General features: G+C 41.4%; 2 protein-coding genes across 2 annotated transcripts; both read right to left on the bottom strand.

Moving 5' to 3' along the window:
- Window positions 1–201: 201 nt before the first annotated feature.
- Window positions 202–13,146, bottom strand: LOC125693323 (gastric triacylglycerol lipase-like). The gene is made up of 10 exons (XM_048945087.1): window positions 13,063–13,146; window positions 10,389–10,527; window positions 7,888–8,002; window positions 6,800–6,998; window positions 6,114–6,223; window positions 4,664–4,800; window positions 3,954–4,094; window positions 2,825–2,896; window positions 1,357–1,425; window positions 202–435 (listed from the first exon to the last, which is right to left on the bottom strand). Exons 2-10 carry the CDS (start codon window positions 10,518–10,520, stop codon window positions 202–204), a joined length of 1,209 nt encoding a protein of 402 aa, XP_048801044.1. The 5' UTR covers window positions 10,521–10,527; window positions 13,063–13,146.
- Window positions 13,147–18,304: 5,158 nt separating this feature from the next.
- On the bottom strand, window positions 18,305–22,115 carry LOC125693684 (lipase member M-like; the record flags this gene model as incomplete). Its single annotated transcript, XM_048945879.1, is given in 7 exon segments — window positions 18,305–18,448; window positions 18,967–19,113; window positions 20,302–20,388; window positions 20,390–20,427; window positions 21,177–21,289; window positions 21,947–21,989; window positions 21,992–22,115. Coding segments are annotated over 7 exon segments (696 nt in total), but the record flags the coding sequence as incomplete, so codon positions are not given.
- Window positions 22,116–22,522: the final 407 nt, after the last annotated feature.

The following is a 22,522-nucleotide window of genomic DNA, read 5'->3' as shown; positions in this document are numbered from 1 at the left end:
TAATTTTCCTAGGAAGATACCAGTCACAGTAACATCACAGAAAACCTCAAACTAATAGAAAGCAAGAAATAAGCAAGTGCAGGTAAACACCTGTACTAGAATTCTTTACTCTTGTCTCTGTTTATCTGCTCCTCAGGTATCATTCTTCTTGTGAAAGAAAAATGATGGAGATTTGAATGGATCAACACTTTGCATGTGGTTTCAAAGGTATTTTATTAGTAGTTCAATGATTTTCATATACATTTTCTCAGTTGCATCAAGGCCCCAAATAAAATCAAGATGTCCCCAGTCGGAAAAATGCTTATGATAAGAGAGATGAGTAATCCGAGAAAGCAGCTTTGCCATGTCTTTGGGATCTGCAAATTTGTCTTGTCCACCGCTCCAAACGGCAATGGGCGTGCTTATCTTCTCTATCTCGTATGCAGGAGGAGTAGACTGTAAGAAAGGGAAGACATCTGAGTGAATGCTGTTATATCAGAAGCTGTGTTTAGAAAAAGGATTCAAGTCCACTCTCTTAATGCATATTTCCCTAGCTCCAGTCCCTACATATCATGGAAGGGAATGATTCATCCTATTCTTAGACTCTTTCTGCAGTGAGTGGCTATGAGTTGTCCTGAAATTTGACATCTGCTTATTCTGATCATGTGTATGGATGTAGAAAGAGCAGTGAATCCATTTACCATGAAAAGACTGTGGAGCTTATCCATGTGTGTACTTAGGGAATCTCTTTAATGTTTTGCTGGGGCAAGAAGTGCATCTTAATTGTTATATTTTGGTCTTCATTGTTATATTTAGGACTGAAGAAGCAACATTATAATTTGGCTATTTGTAATTTTGTGTATAGGCAGAACTTTGGTGCTTTTCAACTGATGTCTTTGCAGCTTTTCAATCTGTACAAAGCGACCTGATGTAGTACAGAACAGCAGGCTCCAAGTAAAATGTGCTAATTAAAAGTGAAATGATTGTCAACCATATGGAGGTCACATATGGAGGCTCTTCCCTAATTGAAAGGCAGGCCTTGAGGATTTTTTGGAGTTTCATACTCATCCGGTCCTAGAACTTAGCCATGGATCTTGGTCAATTGAGTATGACTGGTAAGTCAGCATGTCAATGAATACATCCCTGCATCAGTAGGGAAAGAAAAATGAAGTTTTGTTAACTGTCTGCAAGAAACTGTCTATGCTCTGTCTGTGAATAATAAAATTTTTATATTAGTTAGGTTTAGGTTCAGGTGAAACATTATCTCACAACACCTTAGATGTTTTGTAGCAGCTGAGGTCATGTGTGCTGAAGTGTTGAGTTCTTAGTTTTGCCGAAACCCAAGAAGAAGTTCTCAGGAAAACGATATTGCCTTACCTGATTGTATTTCTTCATATTTTCCTTCCAGCCATAGTCATAAGCCTGGAATTTGTCTGCATGGAATACCTGTGGATATTGTAACAAGGACAGATAAAATGAAAGCATTAAGAGACAGAGCAGAGCGCTGGTGGTATTTTTCTTCCCTGTGATTGAACACAAGGATCAAACTCCTCCTGGCCCTTCCTCCAGTTGCAGGCTTTCCTGGGATGGGCCATAGGATGGGATGAGTGGCTTTGTCACTTTTTACCCTTGCAAACATTCCATCCTGTTCCCCAGCTGTCACCATTGGGATATTTTGTTTTTCAAATTTGGTTGGAGTCACTTCAGTTAGTTGTGATGTGGGGCTGTGTCCAGTTCTCACACTGGGAAGAGGACCTGTCTAGAACCTGTCAGGGCTATTATTAGTTGTGTGGTGTAGTCTATGGTATCTCCTCACATCACACCTCACAACGACACATCATTTGTGTGTCAGTGGAGTCTGATCTGCTCACAGTAATGGTGACCTTTCCAGACACACTGTTATTCCTACCAGAGTTCAGCTTCTATAGGTGGAATTGTAATTAGTTTGTCACTTAGCAGTAGCCCTCTTGAATCTGTTTTGTTATAAAAAGGAATTCAATTGAGTCTGTCCTACTGGAAAGGTGAGTGCCCTTTTAAAATTCAGACCTGATTAGTCATTTGATTAGTGAGTGGTTTTAGAGAATGAAAGGTGAGAGGCCATTATGGAGCTCTTCCTCAGTTGTTCCCACATGGGCTGAGTTGAAGGTCTGAGTAATTGAGGATGCTATAGAAATCTGCTACCTTGCTTCCATTTGCCAAATCTGGTTGCTGATGGTCTGGATGCTGGAGATTTGAACTCTATGTAGTGCTGGCAGAAACAGTCACAGTGCTGTGCACGTGCAGTGCTGTGCTTCTGAGCTGGCACTCTCTTGCCATGTTCTGGTTCAAACTCAGGTCTGAGAGTAGGATGCCAGCTGAAAAGGCTGTTCTCCACTTTCCCATTGTCCCAGCAGAAGCCTGTGTGTGGCTGACTGGGCTCTGGGGGATGATCCAGGCTGCAGTTAACTCTCCGGGAGAGAGCTGAAACCTGGATCATATCTTTGTTCTGGCTCACCCCCGCTTGCTCAGGTTTCTACTGTCCTCCTACTGCCTGCCAAGTGCCCAGGCTGTGCTTGAGTGCTCTTCTGCAGCTTTCAAGGCAAAAACAAAGCTGGAGGCAGGAAGCCACTGGAGCCCAACTGCAGAGAGGCCTGATGTGCCCTGGGGAAATCTCTTTGCCTGATACCAAAGGCTCAGTTAGGGTAATGGTGTGGGAATCAGCGCTCCCACAGTGGCATCTGCTTAGGGTGTTATTTGAGAAGATATGTTGGGAATTTCCCAGAACCGCTGCCTCTGGAGTTCCCCATGGCCTGTCAGCTGCATAAAAAGCTGTAGTGAGTGTTTATATTTCAGTATGCAGTTATACCTGATGCCAATGTATTATATTCTGTACTGATGTTCCAGCTGGGGAATGTCCTACGTATACATCTATTCGACTCTGGAGAGAAAGCAAAAATGTTATAAAGGCAGGGATCCAATGCTGAGCAACACAATGCTGTGTTATAGCTCTGTTTTAATAGGATAATCTTCAAATATCAAACAGAAAAGTGGAAGGCAGATATAGGACTAGGTCGTTAACAGCGTGGATCTGTTCACAGATTTTTCTTCAGAAAGCGACTTATATTGAGGATGTAATACAGTACCACTGTGGAATCCTATGGTCCTCAGAAGCAGAAAAAACCTTCCTGTCATTTCAGAGTAGAATCCTTGCTTAACCTCCACCCACGCATAAGTCTTTTGAAGACTCATTTTCTCCTTATTTTTTTCCAGGTGCTAAAGAAGCAATCTTAAAAAACACAGGCTGACTTTTCATCTGCTTGTGTTTACTGTTTTCTTAAAGGGATGTTTTATTTCCATCCCCTCTGTTTCTTTTTCAGACTTACCTTGCCCTGAGGAGAACATTAGTGACTTAATCCAAGTCAAGTACTTGTCTCTAGAAATCTCATAGTGTTGCACTCCTCAGGCACAGGGCAAGGAATTTCTGTAGCTCTCTGTGCTGCAGATTAAACTGTTGGGCCCATTTCTGAAAATAGCAAAAATGGGAGATGCTCCTTTGTGTAGTTCTTTGGGACTGAGATCTGGCTCAAACAGTCTAAAATTTGGAAAGAGAAGCAGAACTTTTCCAGTTTTTTAATTATTGTTCAAAGGACCATAGTGTCTGCATGCTAAGAAATAACACTGAAGTCTGATTCCATCATCCATTGGCTCTTTTTAAAGAGCGTGTGTATATGACTGAACTCTGGTTGTCCCCAAAAGAGGACATACCTAGAGATGTATGCAATATTGCTGCAGACTAAATTCAGCCTTTTCCTTCTGAGACATAGTATGTCTGTTTGTTGGTCTCATCATCAACTCTAGTCCTAGTCCACACAGTGTCCTGTACTCTCTCTGCTGAGAACTATGTTGTGTTTTATTTACATTAACGTGTAGGGCAAAATATAATTTCCAAAATCACTTTAATTTTACTTTGAGTAGGTGTTTTTGCATATACTTACTGTGTTCAGATTTTGTATGTTGCCCCCAGCTATATAACAGAGTATTTTGCCACAAAATCTATCGCTGTTTGTACAGAACTGCGTCACGGGTCCTTGCATAAATCCAATCTGGTGCATGGTTCCTTTCCAGCCAAATGCTAACTGAGGGAAGGGAAAAGCACAACACTTCTTTTTTTTGTTACAAGAGCATTTTATGCAGGAAAATGTTGATAATAGCCTAGTCTCCCAACTCTGTATTCAAAGATTTCTGAAACAGTTTGCCCTCCTACTACCCATTGAAGTGTTATTTTCCCCGTGGTTCACCACGAGCCATTCCTGCTCTTTTTACTCTCTTCAGTCCTGGAGGAAACCACCCTTTGGTTTCTAATGTTGTGGCCGCAGTGCTGACTAATTTCTCAAGTCTGAGGTTGTTATAGCTATTATTGCAGATCTGTTTTACTTCCTCCTATACAAGGCCAGCAAAACACTAGTTAAACGGCAACGATAAGAGAATTTCATACTTCACTGTACCTGCTGCAAACCCCAGTTTTCTCTTCTCCTGTGTTTCCCCCACCCCAGAGTTTCAGAAGAGAATTTTCAAAAGCACATATTTTATCCCAAGCTCAGTATCAGCATCTTGTCCCTTTGAAAGCTGTTTGTCTAGAATGTGCAGCCTGGACCCTGAGATGGTAAGCCAGACCTTGTGCCTTGTGGGGGGAAGAAAGACATACCCTGAGTGCAGCTGCAGGAAGTTTTGTTATCTTCATCAAAGGGCCTTTAGCATATGTGCAAGTGGTTACTGGGCCCAGAGCAAAGAATACTTTCACCCTTTTAGCCAGCTCAGGATATGTAGAAAATGCTATGAAGCCTGCAAACGTAGAACAGCCAATCTGAGTTAGTGAAAACATCTTCAATGGGCAAAAATAAACAAGTATGAAGCAGGTAGCAAATGAGAAGTGAGACAAGATTTGTAACCCATTTCCTGTTGTCCGTGTTTATCTGTGCTGCATCTTCTAGCTAAGGCAAGTGTTAATGCTAAATCCTGAAATGAATTTTATGTGGGAGTCAGAGTTCATCCTGAACTTGACAGAATGTCAAAACTTTGCCTTTATCAGAACAGTTTTCACAGGTATATGGCAGAGAGTTTTAGGTGACAAGATCAGATTCTCTCTAATGTTCATAAAACTCCCTATTAAAAAAAAATGAAAATTTCAGATCATAGCCTTTAAATGACCGTAGGTGTTTATGCGTCCATGGAGCAGTAGAATAATAAGCTGAATACTGGAGCTTTGAGTATTTTCAACTGATTGTTTACATCAGAGGCATCTGTATGATTAGTTAGCTTTGTCTTGAGAATCTTTTAATACTCTTATGAGAGAATAAGAAAGGAAAGATCTAGACCTATGATGGTATATGATTTTCCCACATTTTCATCTCTTCTCTTTTTTTCCAAATAGTTTTCCCTAATGAGTGATTTGTTGTTCATTTTCAATCAACGTCTATTTATGAACCTTGCACATAAGCTATAAACAATAGAAACTTCTAGCTGATGCTGAAAAAAAGTTGCACTCAAAAGCCATAAATTTGGTTAATGCTAAAGGTTGGCTCAAGGAGAAAATATATAATTAATGCTTTTTAGATCCTAATTTTCAGCCTCTGGCAATGTATCTTTAAATGGTAATGTGGCCAGTGACTATTTAAAGCATATTTCATGAGTGTTTATAAGATAGGTATTAAGTCATACAACTTGGTAATGCTAAGATTCTTCTTCCTTGTCTTATTTGAAATTGTGTATTTTATATGCATTTTTTTCTTATTAGTTTTTCCTTACAATTCATAAAGAAAATAATTGTATATCTTAACACAAAAGATGAACTTAATTAAAATTCCAGGTGCAGAGAACTTAAGAAATATGCCCAGTGCCAGTATCTGGAGTACACACTAAGGAACGGCTTTTAAGTCTCTAATTATTTAAAAAGTTGGAGTACATTTCTAACTCCTGTTAGATTTCTTTGTTTATTAATGGCAACCAAAGCTGTTTTTAGAAAAGTCTCATGTTTTGCACTCCAATCTCAGAAGGCATTTCTCCACAAACAAAGAAAAGAGCAGTCAGTGGGGAGACCCACCTCCTGATCAGCTGGGAACACAGGTGATAGTGAACCATAAATGTCCTGACCTTACCTGATGCAGTGCCTTCAGAGTGACCAATATAGTACACATCCTTTTGTCCAGTTTTATTCATAATGAAGTACAGCTCTGCTGGAATATCATATTTACCCATTTCATCAAAGCTACAGAGGAGAAACAAACAAATCTGGCAGGCAGTTGAGTTATCATAATGTGAATTACTGAACGTCAGTTTCATTCACTGCACTGAGCAGGATCCACTCAAAGACAAGAAAGGGACAGAAGGACACATCTGTACTGACAGGTTGCTTGATGCCTTGGGGTGTCAACAGAGAAGGTGCAAAACTGTCATATGTGGCCCTTGGGAAAGTGAATTTAATCAGGGCTTTCACTAGCAAGGGTTACAAAATACATTTCTTTTGGTTGACTTCAGCTGTGAGAGATCAGGGATCTCCAGACAAGGCTGCTCAACCTGTTCCAGCTGAGCTTCTTGATCTCCTTTCCTTAGTGCTGCCTCCCTTTTCCTCAGCATCCCCTTTCATTTACCAGTGTCTGAAATCTTTTCCTCAGCCAGTGCTCCCAACCATAAGTTCCAGTGGTCATCCTTCTTTGTCTGGCTTTTTAACTCTCCTTGGACTATGTAGACTGTTTTCTGATGCTAAGCAAAAATCCCATCAGGATGAAGCTATCTAGTACCCTTGGGACCTTCTATCCTGAGTAATTTCCCCTGCCCATGATACCTGAATTGCCAGAACTCTTTCTGGGAGGGCTTAAGGGTCTTGTGTTTTAAAGACCAGGTGTTCCCTCGGCTGTTTCCCAACCAGACGTCAAAGCCAGCATCTGCAAGGAGGAATCCCAGGCTGTTGTTGGGCAGATTAGAAATCCAGTGGGTGGCATCTCCTAGAAAAGCATGCTGTAGGAAGACTGCGGGCTTTTGTCCTGGAAAAGATTAAAATATTCTTATATTGGAGCAGTAGTTAATGTTAATTTGAGTGCAGAGTTTAGTTTGTGAGAGATTTTAAGTCTTTCCTTTAAGAAGCTTCCATAAGAATTATGCATAGATACTGGGCTGAGAAACCCGAAGGGTTTGTACCATGCAAGCAGTTTAACCATTTCATGTCAGGACTGGCAAAAAAAAAAATAATAATAATAATTGATGAGGTGGCCAGTTCCCCACCTGCTTTTGCTCTGGACAGTCAAGGTACAAGTTGAAACCATCTACCTACAGATGAAAAATGCTGAAGGCAGAACAGCTTGTGGAAGAGAGGATTGCCAATCTAACTTTGATCAGCCTTATCTTGAGGATGGTGAGGCTGGTCCAGATCTCCAAGGAAGGTATTCAAAACAAATTATAGAATAATTTTAAGGAGTAATATATGAAGTAGCAAAATCCAGGGAATCTTGAATTCCAAGTTGAATTTTTTAATGCTATTCAGATGAAATGCATTTGGTCTTCCATGATAACCTGATTTCTTATCACCTTTAAGAATATCTGTCTTTCAGAAAAATGAGAATTCTTACTGATGTGCCTAGCTAGTTGTCAAGCCTCTGTTTGCTACTTTAAGTCTATATTAGAATGTTAATGGTAAATCTCTCTAAAACCCTCCCCTCAACGCACATGACAGGGAAAAACTGGAATGTAACAAAGTTGGAAAAGTCTGAAATTACAGAGACATTGAATGTGAGGATTCTGATGGATTCAGAATTCCTGGCTAGCTGCTTTTGCTGAGATGGAAAAGCATGGAACATGCCATTGCACACGCAAGTGTGAAAGATGGGGGCACCCAAGTAGGAGTTGGATCCCAGACCTTCCTTATGTATGCCACACCTGTATTATGCATGTTCCTCCCACTGGGAATTCTGAAAACACCAAGTATGTATCCATCCTTCGTGGTAACTTCGTACTCCTCACATGGGTATCCATGATACCTGATCATTTCATTCTGTGGAAAGCCAAAGGAGAGCTTAGTAACATGCAAACCATCCCATTCTGAAGCAGAGGAAGGCAGGCAGGTAGCTCTTGGCTGCACTCAGCATTCAGTGCATTGCAAATCTTGAAAGCTTTCATCTCCTCACTAGACACATGTCTAAAAATAAAGGTAACAGATCAATTGCACATTTGTAAAGTGTGATGACTGGGGAAAGGAGTGTGAAAAGTCAGGTTTCCTTGTGTTCAGGTACTGTCTCATCAAGGGAGACTACCTAAACTCTCTCAGCAAGTCCAAGGGAGATCATTTGTCATGTTGTGCCAGGCTGATAGAGATGGTACCTTTCTAGAGACTAATAACATGCACCAGTATCGGTATACGACTATGCCAAAAAATGTTGTCTGTAGTATAATGAGTCCTTTCCTGTCAAAGTATGGTTAGGTAAGCCATGTAAGCCTATTACAAATTCACAGTACTTGAAGTACTTAGTGTTGTGAGAACCTGCTGGTTGAAGGAAGGGTTCAACCTCCCTCGCAGAATCACAGAATCACACAGAATGGCCAGGGTTGGAAAGGACCTCAAGGATCATGAATCTCCAACCCCCCTGCTACATACAGGGCCATCAACCTCCCCATTTAATACCAGACCAGGCTGCCTGGGGCCCCATCCAACCTAGCCTTGAACACCTCCAGGGACGGGGCATCCACATCCTCTCTGGGCAGCCTGTTCCAGCACCTCACCACTCTCTCTGTAAAGAATTTCCCCCTGATGTCCAACCTAAATCTTCCCTCCCTCAACTTAAAACCATTTCCCCTCGTCCTGCAGTTGTCAACCCTTTCAAAGAGTTGATTCCTCTCCCCTCTGTAGGCTCCCTGTAGGTATTGAAAGGCTGCAATGAGATCATCCCGCAGCCTTCTTTTTTCCAGGCTAAACAAGCTCAGCTCCCTCAGCCTGTCTTCATAAGGGAGGTGCTCCAGTCCCCTGATCATCTTCATGGCCCTCCTCTGGACCCTCTCCAACAGCTCCCTGTCTTTCTTGTACTGGGAGCTCCACACTTGGACGCAGTACTCCAGATGGGGCCTCACAAGAGCAGAGTAGAGGGGGACAATCACCTCCCTGTCCCTGCTGGCCACCCCTCTTTTGATGGAGCCCAGTACTTGCCACTGTACTGAGTGTAGAATCATAAAATCATTGATCACTAAGATCATCTAGTCCAATCATCAACTCATCGCCACTATGCCCACTAACGCTGTCTCTCAGTGTCACATCTACACATTTCTATTTAGTCACCCACCTCCAGGACAGTGATTCCACCATCCCCCCGGGCAGCTGTTCCAGTGCATCACCGCTCTTTCTAAGAACAATTTTTTCCTAATATCCAACCTGAATCGCCCTTGGCACAACTAGAGGACATTACCTCCTCTCCTATCGCTGTTACTTGGGAGAAGAGGCTGACCCCTACCTCGCCATAGCCGTTGTAGAGAGAGAGAAAATCTCCCCTGATCCTCCTCATCTCCAGACAACAATCCCATTTTCCTCAGCTGCCCCCCATAACACCTGTGCTTCATACCCTTCACAGTTTTGTTGCCCTTCTCAGGACACACTCCAAGGCCTCAGCAGCTTTCATGTAGTGAGAGGTCCCAAACTGAATGCACTACTTGAGATGTGGCCTCATTAGTGCCAAGTACATGGGGATGATCACCTCCCTGCTCTGCTGGCTGTGCTATTTCCGATACAAGCCAGGATGCCATTGGCCTTGGCTGTCTGAGAACACTGCTGGCTCATGTTCAACTGGCTGTCAACTAACACCCCCAGATCTCTTCTTCCTGTGTGCAGCTTTAGCTGGAAACATCAAGGTGTGTTGGGAGAGGTGACTGTGCAAGCAAGAGTCACAGTAATAAGCCATGTGTTTGTCACGTATCTGTTAGGGTTCACCCTAAATACGGGCAGAGAAATCCTATTGTTCAGGCTGAAATTGCATATTGTGTGCACTACCCACAGTAGTCACACTGTGGGTATGTCACACAATGGAGTGTGACACACCCCAGCTGCTGCTGAGGTTAAAATTCAGTGGCCTGGATCTCCAAGTTCTCCAGCAGCTTCTGGGGAGTTGCTGGGCCTTTGAGCCAAGAGCGGGAGCTGGAACGTTCTATTCCAGTGCTGTGTCAGTGTTCTGGTGCAGTGCACACAAATCATGTTTGTCCCCACTGCATTCGGAGATGGCCCTCACTGCAGTCCCAAATCTAATGCAGTGGCTTTGGGAAAGGCAGGTAGGGAAAGTGGGCAATAGGGAGGGGGCCCTTCTTTAGGACTCTAACATGGCCTGTTTGAGATGGTACAGTGGTAGTGATGTTGTGAAAGACATGTTAATAAGGTATGCAGAGAAAATGAGACAACTTACAACGTTCATGAGGTCTTCAGGATTGCGTTGCTTCCTGTGCAGCCCTTCCTCTGATTTCAGAGCATGGAGTGCTGTGAATCCTGCTGAAAAGGCAACGGCTTGGGAACACAGCAGCACGAGGAGACACCACATGTTGGGGCTGTGTGAAAGAGCAGATGCAGTATGCTTGCTTTAGGAAGAGAGAGCTGTGATTTCACGGGAAGTCCTGCATGTGGAGTTGCTTGACTCATCCATTTACCATAACAGTATTCTTCACTAGCCCATTTCTGCCACTTCATCCAAGAGCCTTCTCTGCTAACTTCATTTTTTTCCCTCATTTATTCTGCTGCTAGTTCAGTGTTTCTGTCTCCCAAACTGATGGCTGTTACCACTGAGAAACCATGGAAGTATTCATTTTTAGAGCAGTTTACAATGGAAACTGAGAGTGTTTTGCCAGGGGTCTCTATCCTTTCTCTCTCAGAAGCAGCTGTCGTTGAAAATCTTGTCTTGGTTGTGGGGAGGTGACACCTTGCTCTTTGCGGGCTGGACTCCATAGCAGCTATTCTGAATGGAAATTGGAGAGTGCAGTCTGTCTAGAAACAGTTTAGGCTGATGCCTCCTACAGTAGATATACTTCTAGGCTTTAGTCTTTGTTTTCCCAAAACCCAGTTAATGACTGTAGAACATTTCCCTCTGTGAGCCTCCCTGGACTTTTTGTCAGCATACAAATTTTATTTCCAACATTCCCTAGAAGAGGGAAGAGCATACCATGTGTCATAGAAAGCTACTGGTTAGGGGACTGTGAGTGGAATCTGTTTGGATAGCAAAAGAAATACTGTTGTGTTCAGTGCTTCTTGCCTACAAAAGAGCTATAAATAAGTGGGATAGGAATTTTCTTTCCAATGTGAAGAAATTTACAAAAAGGATTCATCCATGTAGCTCATGATTGGACTTACATTTCTGGAAAAGCTTTGATATATCTAACTATGATTGTGTGCTGTGTCTGCCTGTGTGAGGGGAGAATAAGGGCTGAAAAAGATAAGTAGCAGTCATTCTGCACGTGGATAACAATCTTAAAGATCAGATTTAATACCTAAAGTTCAACAATAGGATCTCTGGGACAAAAGTGATGAGTAATGCAATGTAATGTTTCAGCTCATGGAGGTTTCTTGTAAGACTGACGCACCAGTGGTGACTGGGGACATTATGGCTCTTGTAGGCTTGGTTTCCTCAGAACAGGGCATGCTTCTGTCACTGTGGATGTTTAACTTTGTTCACCGTTCTGTCAATCCTGTTATTATCTTTCGATGTCACTGATGAACTTCTGCTAAGTGCAACACTGAGCCTCTGAAGTAATAGGGATCCCAGTTACTCCTGAGGGGAAGGACTACGCAGGGGATTTGTGCCAGCTGTGACATGTTCTACAATGAGCTGAGCAGTCAGCACAAGTGACCTAGCCAGCTAACCAGCATTCATACAGCTCCAAGGCAGCCACAGTATGTGTGCTTGGTCATCAGGATTCGTGAGGGAATTTCATAGGAGACCCATCTGCATTAGGAGTAAATCAGGCTTGGGTAACAAGTCTTTCTGAGACCAGAGATTTTTGCACTCTGAATCTCCTATGAAAAATGTAGTTCTGGCTTTTTCTGATCTTCAATTTAACCTTCAAATTTTACTGAACAAACTTAACAAACCTCCTGAGTCATCAGACAACTGCAATGAAGCAGAGTTTGGAAACACCCAAAACTTTAAACTTGGCATCAAAACAAATAACATTCAGTTCTGTTTGTATATTGAATACTTCTTAATTTTTGTTGTCCAAACAGGAAGACTCCCAGCTACACACAGCACAATACTCCTTTCTGCTTTCTGTTGTCTTTGTCCCAGTGGGAGAAAAATGCAGCTCCCTGTCTCTGCACGTGGAATCTCACTTGGGAAGAAAACACTTTGCTAATGTCTCAGCGTGCTTTCAAATCTCTAGTAAGTCATACTGGGGCAATGGAGAGGCTAAATCACTCCTCTTGTTAGGGCAATTTTTTCTCAAAGCACTCAATTATTACATAGGTTAGCTGGCATGCCTCACAGACTTCCAGGTATTCACCTTTTGAATCAGATGCAGCAGGCTAAGCAACATCAGTCTTAGCAGGCCAGTGCTCCAGTAAGCCTCAGGAGCAAAGACTTCAAGAGAAATGAAACCATAGGGAAATGCTGGACATGGTAAACTGTCAGAAAAGAAACATACTTAGAAGGAAAAAAGTCAGAGAAGGAAATGCCCTTGAAAGATCTTTCTGGACTTTTAAGAGTTAGTGAAATTGAGCTTCAGAAATTTATCCATATAAATGAGAATCTGTTGGTTTACTAACAAAATGTACATATGCATAGAACTTCAAGAACTGAAAGTCCAATTTACATACACTGCTTTAATACTCAGACTTTAATTCTCTTGTTCTTAGACTGAATAAATAAGTAAAGGAAAATGAAACAGCCACTCTTTTTCTTTTTTTCTCTGCAGGTTGAACTTATTTGTCTTCCAACTTGAGCAAATGTACTTCCATGCATAGCAATAGGCTTACAGATCAGAGAGGAAACAAGCCATCTATTCCTACAATTAACTGCACAAAACCAAGACTGCATGTCTTTATGGAGATAGGCAACAGAGAAAGAGATCACGAACACATATGTACAGGCAACTTACCTCTGCTCTGACTGCCTTACTTGTGTCTTCGGCTGCAGTTCCTTGTCTGTCTCCAGCAGCAGAATGATTCACTGGCAGAAACCTGTGCCAATAAAAGGAAGTCCAAGCACAATGAGCACTTCAGGATAGCGAGTGTCATGAGTTGGCAGCATGTATTGTAGAGCATGTTTAACTGCTGATTTGGCAGTGCTTCAGAAGTGAGGAAATCTTTGTGATGAAAAAGATCTTCCAGTTAAATTCACAAAACCATGTATCAGGAGAGGTTAACAATTGCTTACATACCAGTGGTTATGATATTCAGCACGGACCTGGGCATTCCAGTTCCCTGGGCTGTGGCAGACCTTGACCTGTAATATTTCACACTTTGAGGACTGCTTTAAATATAATATTTTAGGATGAAAAGTAAGAAGCGTCTAATTTCTCACAACATACTGTCTGAAGAATATTCTTCTTGCTACTAATCTGCATTTATGTTAACTTCAAATTTATCCTTGCACACACATTCCTAAACATGTTTTTGAGTGAGGACCACAACTCTGGATATCCGTATTATTCTCAATTAGGCTCTCAGAGTTGACACAGCTCACATAGAGACACTTTCATGTCAAAGAAGGCTTGAACACTTCGTAAAACCTTTCTCCCAGGGAGAGAATAAACAAGAGTTACTGTTTCTCCCTAGCTATTTTCAGAAACTTTGAAAACACTGTGTCTTTGGGGGACCTCTTCCTGACTGCTGGATTCATTGTGGTCAGCTCAGAGGCTCATTCTCACTGAAACTGATGGCTAGAATGATGACTAGAAGGGCACCTTGTTTTTTATAGGCAGCCACCTAGGCTACAATCAAAGCAGAATCCTCATGCCTGAGTACCAGGCCTTTGGCCGATGAATTCATAAATATCTTTGGAAGAACTTGTGTTTTGTCATGGACTGACTGCTGAGCTTTTAGAAGAGCAGCAGATGAAAGATATATATTCTCAGCTGCTAATACAATGCTGTAAGCTGGCAGAGGAAGGAGAGAAGTGATGTAAGAACAGGATACCAGAGAAACCACAGTAACAGTTCTATTCTACACACAAACTACAAAAAATCTACTTTACGCCACAATGAGAGCATTATGTGGAATGATGGAAAAGATAATTTCTTAGTGAAAAGCACTATAGCTTTGATGTTTCTGCATGATAAACTTTCATCAAAGCTTAACTTTCTCTGTCAGAAGGGCTCTGAAATATGATGATACACCGCTCCTCATGTCCTAAGGTGAGATCAACATTCTCCGTGATATTTCCAGTACCACTTGTCCAGCCTGTTTTTACTGATTTCCCATGGCAAAATTTTCAACACCCAGCCTCTTATTTGGTCTCTCAAGTTGCAAGATAGGTGCATAGCTGCAGTCTCTTTCCCAAGTGAATTTGAGGGATGCTCTGCTACTGCTATTGCATTTCTAAACCTAATTCATAAGCTAGATCTCAAGTTGACACACATTTCCCTTTACCAGCAGTAAGTCTGTTGATGGGCTTACTCTCTTCAATGCATTTGTCCTTTTATTTTGGAATTTACATTGAGTGGAGGGTATATCTCTGCCTGGAAGGAATTTGATTTGATTTTTTCAAACTTTATATTTGTGGAGGCCAAAGAAGCAAAATGGGCTTCAACTCAGGAGGCAAAACAGGCCTGTTGGTGGTATTGGAAAGGAAAGGGATGGAAGTGGCATTGGCCATGGTTAGCTTTTTGGTTTATGCATAGAGTTATATAATGTCACCTGTAAACTATCTTAGTGCAACAGCTGTAACTGCTGATTAACATCCCATACTTCACCCGTCCTGATGCTTGATTCAAATGGAGACTGAGGGTGACACTGAAAAAGTGACACCCTAAGTGCACTCTATTTCGTTTCCACTAATGAGACTTCATTGTGAGACGCAGAAAGCTATAATACTGTAACCTAATAACCAAGGAGGCTATCCTTCAAGTGAGTGCTCTTATGCAATAACTACATCACTGCTGCAAGGTTTGTAGAGACAGATTTCCCACAGGAGATGGAATAGGATGGAATAGCACCTTCAGCGCTTTTTCTAAAGCACTCTTTCCAGCCTAGGGAAGGGCTCTCTTTCAAATGTAGACAAACCAACTTCTTTTTCTTTTTCTTTTTACATTACTGAATATTTTGTGTGAACTCTGTTTTTTCTTTCCGGTTATCATCTTACTAATAATAAAACTGATAAATGCTGTAACTGCTGGAGTTATCTCAGTTTATACAGTCCTTTCAAAAACCGCCAACCCAATAAAGTGAGGAATTATGTAATCAGTGGAAAACTTCTTGAGATCAGTGATCATATTCAGAAAAAGCCAGATAGGGCTACTGCTTGTGAGTTAAGGATACTTCTGCAGCAGATCAATAATTTCACACAAAGGTGCATCCAATCTCCAGATGAAATCCAAGTGTGCCCATTCAGGAATCATCTTGTGATAGAGGAGCCTCTTAATCTGAGAAAGTAAAACGGCCACATCCTTGGGATCTGCGAGCAAGTCTTTTCCCCTAGTCCATACTGCAGTTGGTACAATCATCTGTTCTAATTTGTATAGAGGAGGAGTAGCCTGGAAAACATGAAGCAGTGCTGGAATGAATGTCCAGTAAAGAAGAATAACCTTTAAACATGCATCTATTGTTTTCTTCAGTCAGTGTTCAAAGTAGAGTTGCCTAAGACAAAGGGCGGGGAAGTGCCCTTGCTTGCCTTTTCTGTCTGTGTTCATAGCGATGATCAGATGACAATACAGGCAAAAGAAACACACCTCCTGAGCTGACAAACAATTGCAGTTAGATCTTTGCTCTCTCAGCTAGGAAACTGTAGGGCAGGAGCCCAGAACAAGACAGAGGATGTCTGGATAAACCTCTGTCTTGGTCCTCATCTCACATATTCCTTTTGGAGTACTCGTCAGCCCCAGAAGACGCACGTAGTCTGGTTAGAAAAGGCAAGGTGTCACAAGCATGAGGTGAAAAGAAGCATGAGGTGACTTCTGTAGCAGGAGAGAGGAAGCTGCTCAGGATTCCTGAATTTGGAAAATAGGGGCCATTACGGGGACAGGAGACAAACTTAAACAGTCATGAGTGGTATGAAGAAAGAACACAGGAAGTAATTATCTCATTGTTTCTCAGAACACAAAACCTAGAAGGCATCCAGTGACTTTCCAGGGGCAAGAAAATTCAAGGCAAACCAAAGGAAGCTATTTTTCATGCAAGCCATCGTCAAAACACATAACATTAAACTCCTAATTACAGACTGTTTTGGAGACCTAAAGGGTCAGAGGGTCAAGGATAGGCTCAGAGTCTTGGATGGAGGAGAGGTTGCTCAGGGTGTATGAAAGGTCAAAGTCTCCTGCGTCCAGAATCTAGAGGTAGCTTTTAGACACAGTAGGACTCTCCACTTGCCTTCTTCCTGATACTGTTTCCCTTTGGCAACTGTCAGCCATGCTCATAGGCAAAATTCCTCTTTGGTTTGATCCACTTCTTTTTCAGAATTCATTTTCCATCTCTTCTGCCCTTCTTTCTTATTATTACTATTGACCATTTCATGAAAAAAGGTTTGATCTTACTATCTCTTTTCCTTTTATTTTTTTCTTCCTTCTTTTACTTTTTTCCTTTTTCTCTCTCTCTCTCTCTCTCTCTTTACTCTCTTTACATCATTACTCTCTTTCCCAGTGCTTCTGCATTGTCGAAGGGTGACAATATTATTTCACTGAATGGTACCTATTGGTATTTCTTGATGTTCTTCTTTGAAGTGTCCCAGTCATAAGCTTGGAACGTCCCTTAATGGGCTTCCTAATAGGATGAACCAGAGAAGAGTAGTTACAAAGCTGTCATTCAGGAAGGTTATGGGACTTCTCCCTACTAAGCCTCCGACACAAATCCAAAGCCTCAGCTGAAGCTTTTCTCTTTTAAGAGCTATGAAAGAGACAGCAGTTAGTTAAAAGCCTTAAGCAGCAAAAATGAGTTGAACATTTTTATCAGTGTCAAAAGAATCAGCGCACCTGTAGAAAGATTTAGGAATGCTTTCACAGGCAATTTGTTCTAGTCTGTAACCTTGCTATTAGTGTCTGCCTCCAGCTAGTGCCCTTCCATGCTGTTGCTGTGTCCTCTTCTGACAGTCATGTACCATCCCTCAGCTCTGGGAGTGGCTCCTTTCTAGGTTTTCACTTCTCCCTCCTATTTGAATACAGAAGTCACCAATTCTAGGTTTCCCTTCTTGATCCTTCTCTATGCCTACTGCATGAATTTTTCCACTGTAAGAGAAGCCACCAGTGGGATTTAATACTGATGCAAGGTGTCTGTTAACTCCTATAACAGTAATAATAGCAATAACAACAACAGCTTAGGAGTATTACTCCTGCATGTCTGTACCTGCCAGTCTATGACTAGATGCTGAATTAAACCTCAGTCTATTTGCAGAGCTCCCTCACAGTACCTCTGTAACCTTTCTTCCTTACAGGTCTGCAATGGTTATGAAAACAACTTATCATCTAATATCCCATGTGAATTCACAGTCAAGGTGTTACTTGATTTTGAGTAAATGCCTGTGCAGCTGTAACTCAATACGTTCTTGTGTTTGCTATGTTGAAAAGTGCACAAGCTTTCCTGCAAATTCACCCTGCTTGCAAGTGACTCCTGCTCTGCTGCAGGGCAGAGCCTGCAGTGCTGCCATGAAACCTCTCTGCATACAACAACCTGTATGACGAGCCCAAAGAGAAACAGGCATATTCCATCAGCATTGGTGATGGACAGTACTTTGTAAATAAATGAACCATTAATTATTATTTATAGTTCTATTTCTGCCCACAAATAGAAAACTTAGAAAACAAGACATGAAAATACAAAGGTTCTTATTCATCAAATCTGATATTCTACAAAGCACCTGATGTCTCTGCTCATTTCTTGACCCCACATTAGAGAAATAAATGGTGATTTCTTATAGCAGGCTCTGCACTGAAGTGCAGACACCATTTATATAGGGTACTGGATACGCAATATAAAGAGTGCTATACACATCTGCATATACAACCTTCAGCATACACGAATTCAGTGCTTTGCTGTTGGTTTCACATGTTCCTGTGTCACAGAGGATATTTCTGTTCTGCTGGCAAAAGAGAGATCAGTGAAAAATTATGTGTTGAACTGAGATATCAATTGTGAAGAACAGATTGCATGTATTTCCTAGCAGTGAGCAAAGTTTTCACAGCAAGATATCAGCTACCTACATTCCATAGAGTACAACCAGGGGTTAGAACTTATTTTGTGTGCCAGAAGTTTGATCACTTGTACCAGACTCCAGTGGATTATGTTTTGCACAGATGTTCCAGCAGCAGCTCGTGCAATATACATATTGACCCAGTTCTGAAAGAAAATATTCAGTGAATGTTCTCTTCCTCTCTCCTAATCAGCTGTGCATCAGAAGCAGCCAGAGCAGCATCTTGTACCAATAAAACCAAGAGAAAGCACAGTGGTGTGATCAGAGACTTCCCCAGAACTCCATGTGTATCAGGTTTGGAGCAACAGAAAAAGGACAGCTGCCAATCAGAACATTTTCCAGGATGATAAAGAACCTGAAAGAATCTGAGATGGAGAAGGCTAGGTGGAAAGTCAACAGTCTTCCTCTCAAAGCAAGTGATTTATTTGGAAGTCTTGAGGCAGCTGTGGGTTGTAGAGATGATGCTGAGTGTTCTTATGAGGAGAAAGGCCATGCTGCCCTGCCAGCGCTGAGGCAAACAGTGGATAGCACTGTCTGGTACTGGAACTGTTCCCTGCCGTGTTATGCAGAAAAATAGAGTTCTGGCTTCATTGTACAGGATGGGAGGTAGGTTTTGGGAGCAGAAGCTTAAACTGTTGTTCAAACTGGTAAGAGCACTACATACCATGTCAATGTAATTCATGTTATAGCCCTCCACACTGGAGAAGACATTTCTACAAAGCTTGGCAAAAGCAAGGTGGCTGCAGAGAGGGACTATCAGCCTCCTTAGACATTCAGTCTGGGTAAGGAATTCTCTTTTGCCAAGCAAACCCTGTGAAAGAAAGGTAGCATTCATTTCAGAATGTGCACTGCAAAATGTTCCTTTAAAAAGGTTTGGACCCTGTTCCTCTCACCCAGATCTTTTGTTGGTTCTCATATTTTCTTCCTTTGTCAGACGATGTTAACACAAACAAGAATGATCCTAGGTGTTTTCCATTGCATCAGCCTGTCAGGCATTGCCCAACTCATGTTACATCATTTTTAATGAAGGTATGTGTTAAATGTTAACTCTGATTTATATTTTAGCTCTAAGCTTGCAAATAATTCCATGCATAAGTACCTTTGCACATATGATCTGCCACACTGATTTGACTCCAATTTTCATATCACTGTGAATTAACGAGCAAACTCATTTCTGGTTTAGTGTTTGCTGATCTGGGCATCAAGAAATTAATTTTTTATTGCTGCAATTAATGGCACCTGATAATTGCCATTAGGATAGGATAAGTAACTGGATATTTTGTGGGCAGATCCAAGACTGTGTAGAAACCCAACCTTGTGTGTGCTATCCTAAAAAACATCACACACTACCCTCCTTGGGCTCCTTTTTCCTTTTTGTGTTAGCTCAGTTTGCCCAAATCTGAAAAGACAAATCAAGAAACATTTTTCCTACAATTCCCAGAACATTGTCGTATGGCTGGCATGCCTTTAAAAGATGTTAAAAATTACACCTGATGAGAGGTAATGGCTTTTGGGCTCAGAGTATCCTCTATGACCATGAATTTGGAATTACTGATAGCCTGCACCTGGATGGTAGCTTGGCAGATCCTTAGCCATTCAGCCTGCTTCTTTCATGCCTTTAAAAGCTGAAGATTAGAGGAAGTTCTAATTTAGTTTGTGGAGCCACCAAAAAGTTGCTTGGAAGAACCTTTTGGAAGTTTCATCTGGAGGCCTCCTACAAGCAGAAATAGACCAGGCTGGCTGCGGCTTTTTCTAGAGGGAGGCTGGAGATCTCAAGGGTCTGTGTTGCTGTGCTTCTCTGGGTAACTTGTTCCAATATCACATTACTGTCCTACAAAAGTCTTTTCCTATTGTCCTGCATGAACTGTAATCATAAGGTGAATCTACCTACCTGCAAATAGGTACACTTCATAAAGTGCTAAACCTTCTATATGTCCCCTTTAAGAGCTGAGCAAACAAGTGTAGATAATCCTACATCTGAAGCTGAGATACCACGTACCCAGAGCAGTTTTTCCGGAAGGTATGCTGGGCTTTTGGCATACTTAATAGCAGTGATAGGTGCCAAAGCAATAAAGAGTTTGATTTTTCTGTGCCAGTTCTGGCATTGCTGAAAAAGCAATGAAAGCTGAAGAAATAAAAACAAAGTGAAAAGAAAATCACTTTTGTACCTCAGACTTTTTGCAGTATTTATGTATACTGTTCTGCTATCTCAAAACTACAGGCAACCTTGTTAGTTTTAGGCTGCAATTCAGCCTGGCTTCGTATGAAGTATTTCTGCTCCTTGTATTATCAGCTTGTGGTCTTACTTCCCACTTCAGAGACATTAATTTATGTTTTGCATTTACAATTTTCTCCCAAGTTCATTTAAATATAAGTAAATACTTTGATGTACACGTGTGTTTGGTATACTGTTGTGAGTTACAGATGTTTTCCTTCCTCTCAATCCCTTCTGTGTATATGTATGTATATATATATATATATATATATATATTTGGTATCACAAACTGGCCAACTTTTCCTTCTCTTCCATTGTCTTCCTACCATCGTCTTCCTATTTTGTTTGTGGGGTTTTTTTTTTTTTTTTTTTTTTAAAGCTAGCCAGTGCTAGCTGTTGAGCACACACATCTTGAAAGGAACAAAAAGGCTCAAAATAATTTCTGGTATAATTCTAAGCTGAAGCATTTACAGCTGTGGTACATTTGACCCCTTAGGTTTAATCATCTTTACAATAAATTAAACCTGCCTATATGCTGAAAACAGCTCATCACATGTTTTTTATTCCAGCAAAGAGCTGATAAAAAGCCAAGGTACACTGTCTCAAACTAGGCTTTACTTCTATTTTCCTGAAGTGTTGGTCTGCCGTGTGTAACTTACCAATGGTGGTGACTTGTGAATAACCAATATAGTATGGCTTTTCCTGTCCAGTCTTCTTCACTCTGAAGTTTATTGCTGCTGGAAGATCAAAATTGGCCATCTCATCAAAACTGCAGGTAGGAGATTGAAAGAGAGGTGTGCATAATTTAAGATATCATTTGAATTTATGTTTTTATTACAGACTTGTTGGCAAATGAAGTATTCTGTGAATCACTTAGCTGTTTCAGATCCAGTGTTTAAGGGCACTGGATGCAGAAGATACTACTTGAGCTTTGCTGGGCTATTTTCATCCCTGACATTAACAAGAGGATTCTGACTTCAAGGAGCACTGAGTTGAACTGTAACAAGTGGTGATACATTAGCAGAGATCTTCCTATGGATTCACGCATTTTACACAATTTGCCAGTAAATAGTGTATTTCTTAATGTTCATTAAGATAAGTAGAAAGAAATTGCTTTGTATCTTTTATGATTTTTTTTTTTTTGTCGTTCAAATATATGGGCCAGTGTTTCTAAAAACCCTTCAAAACCAGAATAGCTGGGACACAGGTTGTGCAGATCCCTCTGAGCTTTCCTTGTGCTGTGCCTCCAGCCTGAACTCTGCTAGCAATAAAGGAGGTGATTAGTCTGCACCTCTGTTAAGCCCATGTAATTGCATTGGGACATCTCAGCTGATGTGAATGTAAATAATGCTTTATAAAAATTAATGTGTGTCAATCCCTGATTTAACCAAACGAAATTAATACACTCCTCAATGTTTTGACCTATCAGAAAGCTCAGAACTCATCTTGATCAGTGGAATAATGTTGATGTCTCTGGGCCAGCAATTCCCTCTGCTGTTTCCCATCCAAACATCATAGCTAGCATCAGCTAACATGAAGGCCAAGCTGTTGTTGGGCTGATTTGTGACCCAGTTACTGGCATCTCCCAGTAGTCCATGTTGGAGAAATACAGCCAGTTTTGCAATTGAAAAGCCATATCAGAAACAAAACAACATTTCATAAAATTTCTTGCTTTTTCTGGTAGTTAAGGGACATTGCTGTCCTATATTCAACGCAGGGATTTGGCCCTGTACCATCTTGCAGGGAGACAGCTGATCATAAGAACAGAGCACACCTGTCTGTAAAGAGAGAATCTCTTGTAAAGTTTTGGAAACATCTGTAGGAAGGTAAGTCCAGTTATCAGCAACAGTGGGTTGGCAGCCTCAGGTCACTGTTTGTATATCTGAAGATGCTCAATGCTGATAGGAACAAGGAAGATACGGGATCATTTGCAGACGTTTCATGTATCCAAAATATGAACCAGACACTGAAATTAAAAAGGTGTAAGACAAAATAAACTCAGAAG

The sequence above is a fragment of the Lagopus muta genome, chromosome 5 (genome assembly GCF_023343835.1).
Source record: "Lagopus muta isolate bLagMut1 chromosome 5, bLagMut1 primary, whole genome shotgun sequence".
Lineage (NCBI taxonomy): Eukaryota > Metazoa > Chordata > Aves > Galliformes > Phasianidae > Lagopus > Lagopus muta.
Note: the sequence above shows the minus strand (reverse complement) of the source record. Positions and strands in the feature narration are given on the sequence as shown.

Coding starts and splice junctions, on each gene's coding strand:
- LOC125693323 (XM_048945087.1), bottom strand. CDS start 10,520: ATGTGGTGTCTCCTCGTGCTGCTGTGTTCCCAAGCCGTTGCCTTTTCA. Junction 6,999..7,887: donor GAGGAACATGCATAATACAG/GTGTGGCATACA, acceptor AATCTTTTCCAG/GACAAAAGCCCGCAGTCTTC. Junction 1,426..2,824: donor ATATAATACATTGGCATCAG/GTATAACTGCAT, acceptor CAATATCCACAG/GTATTCCATGCAGACAAATT.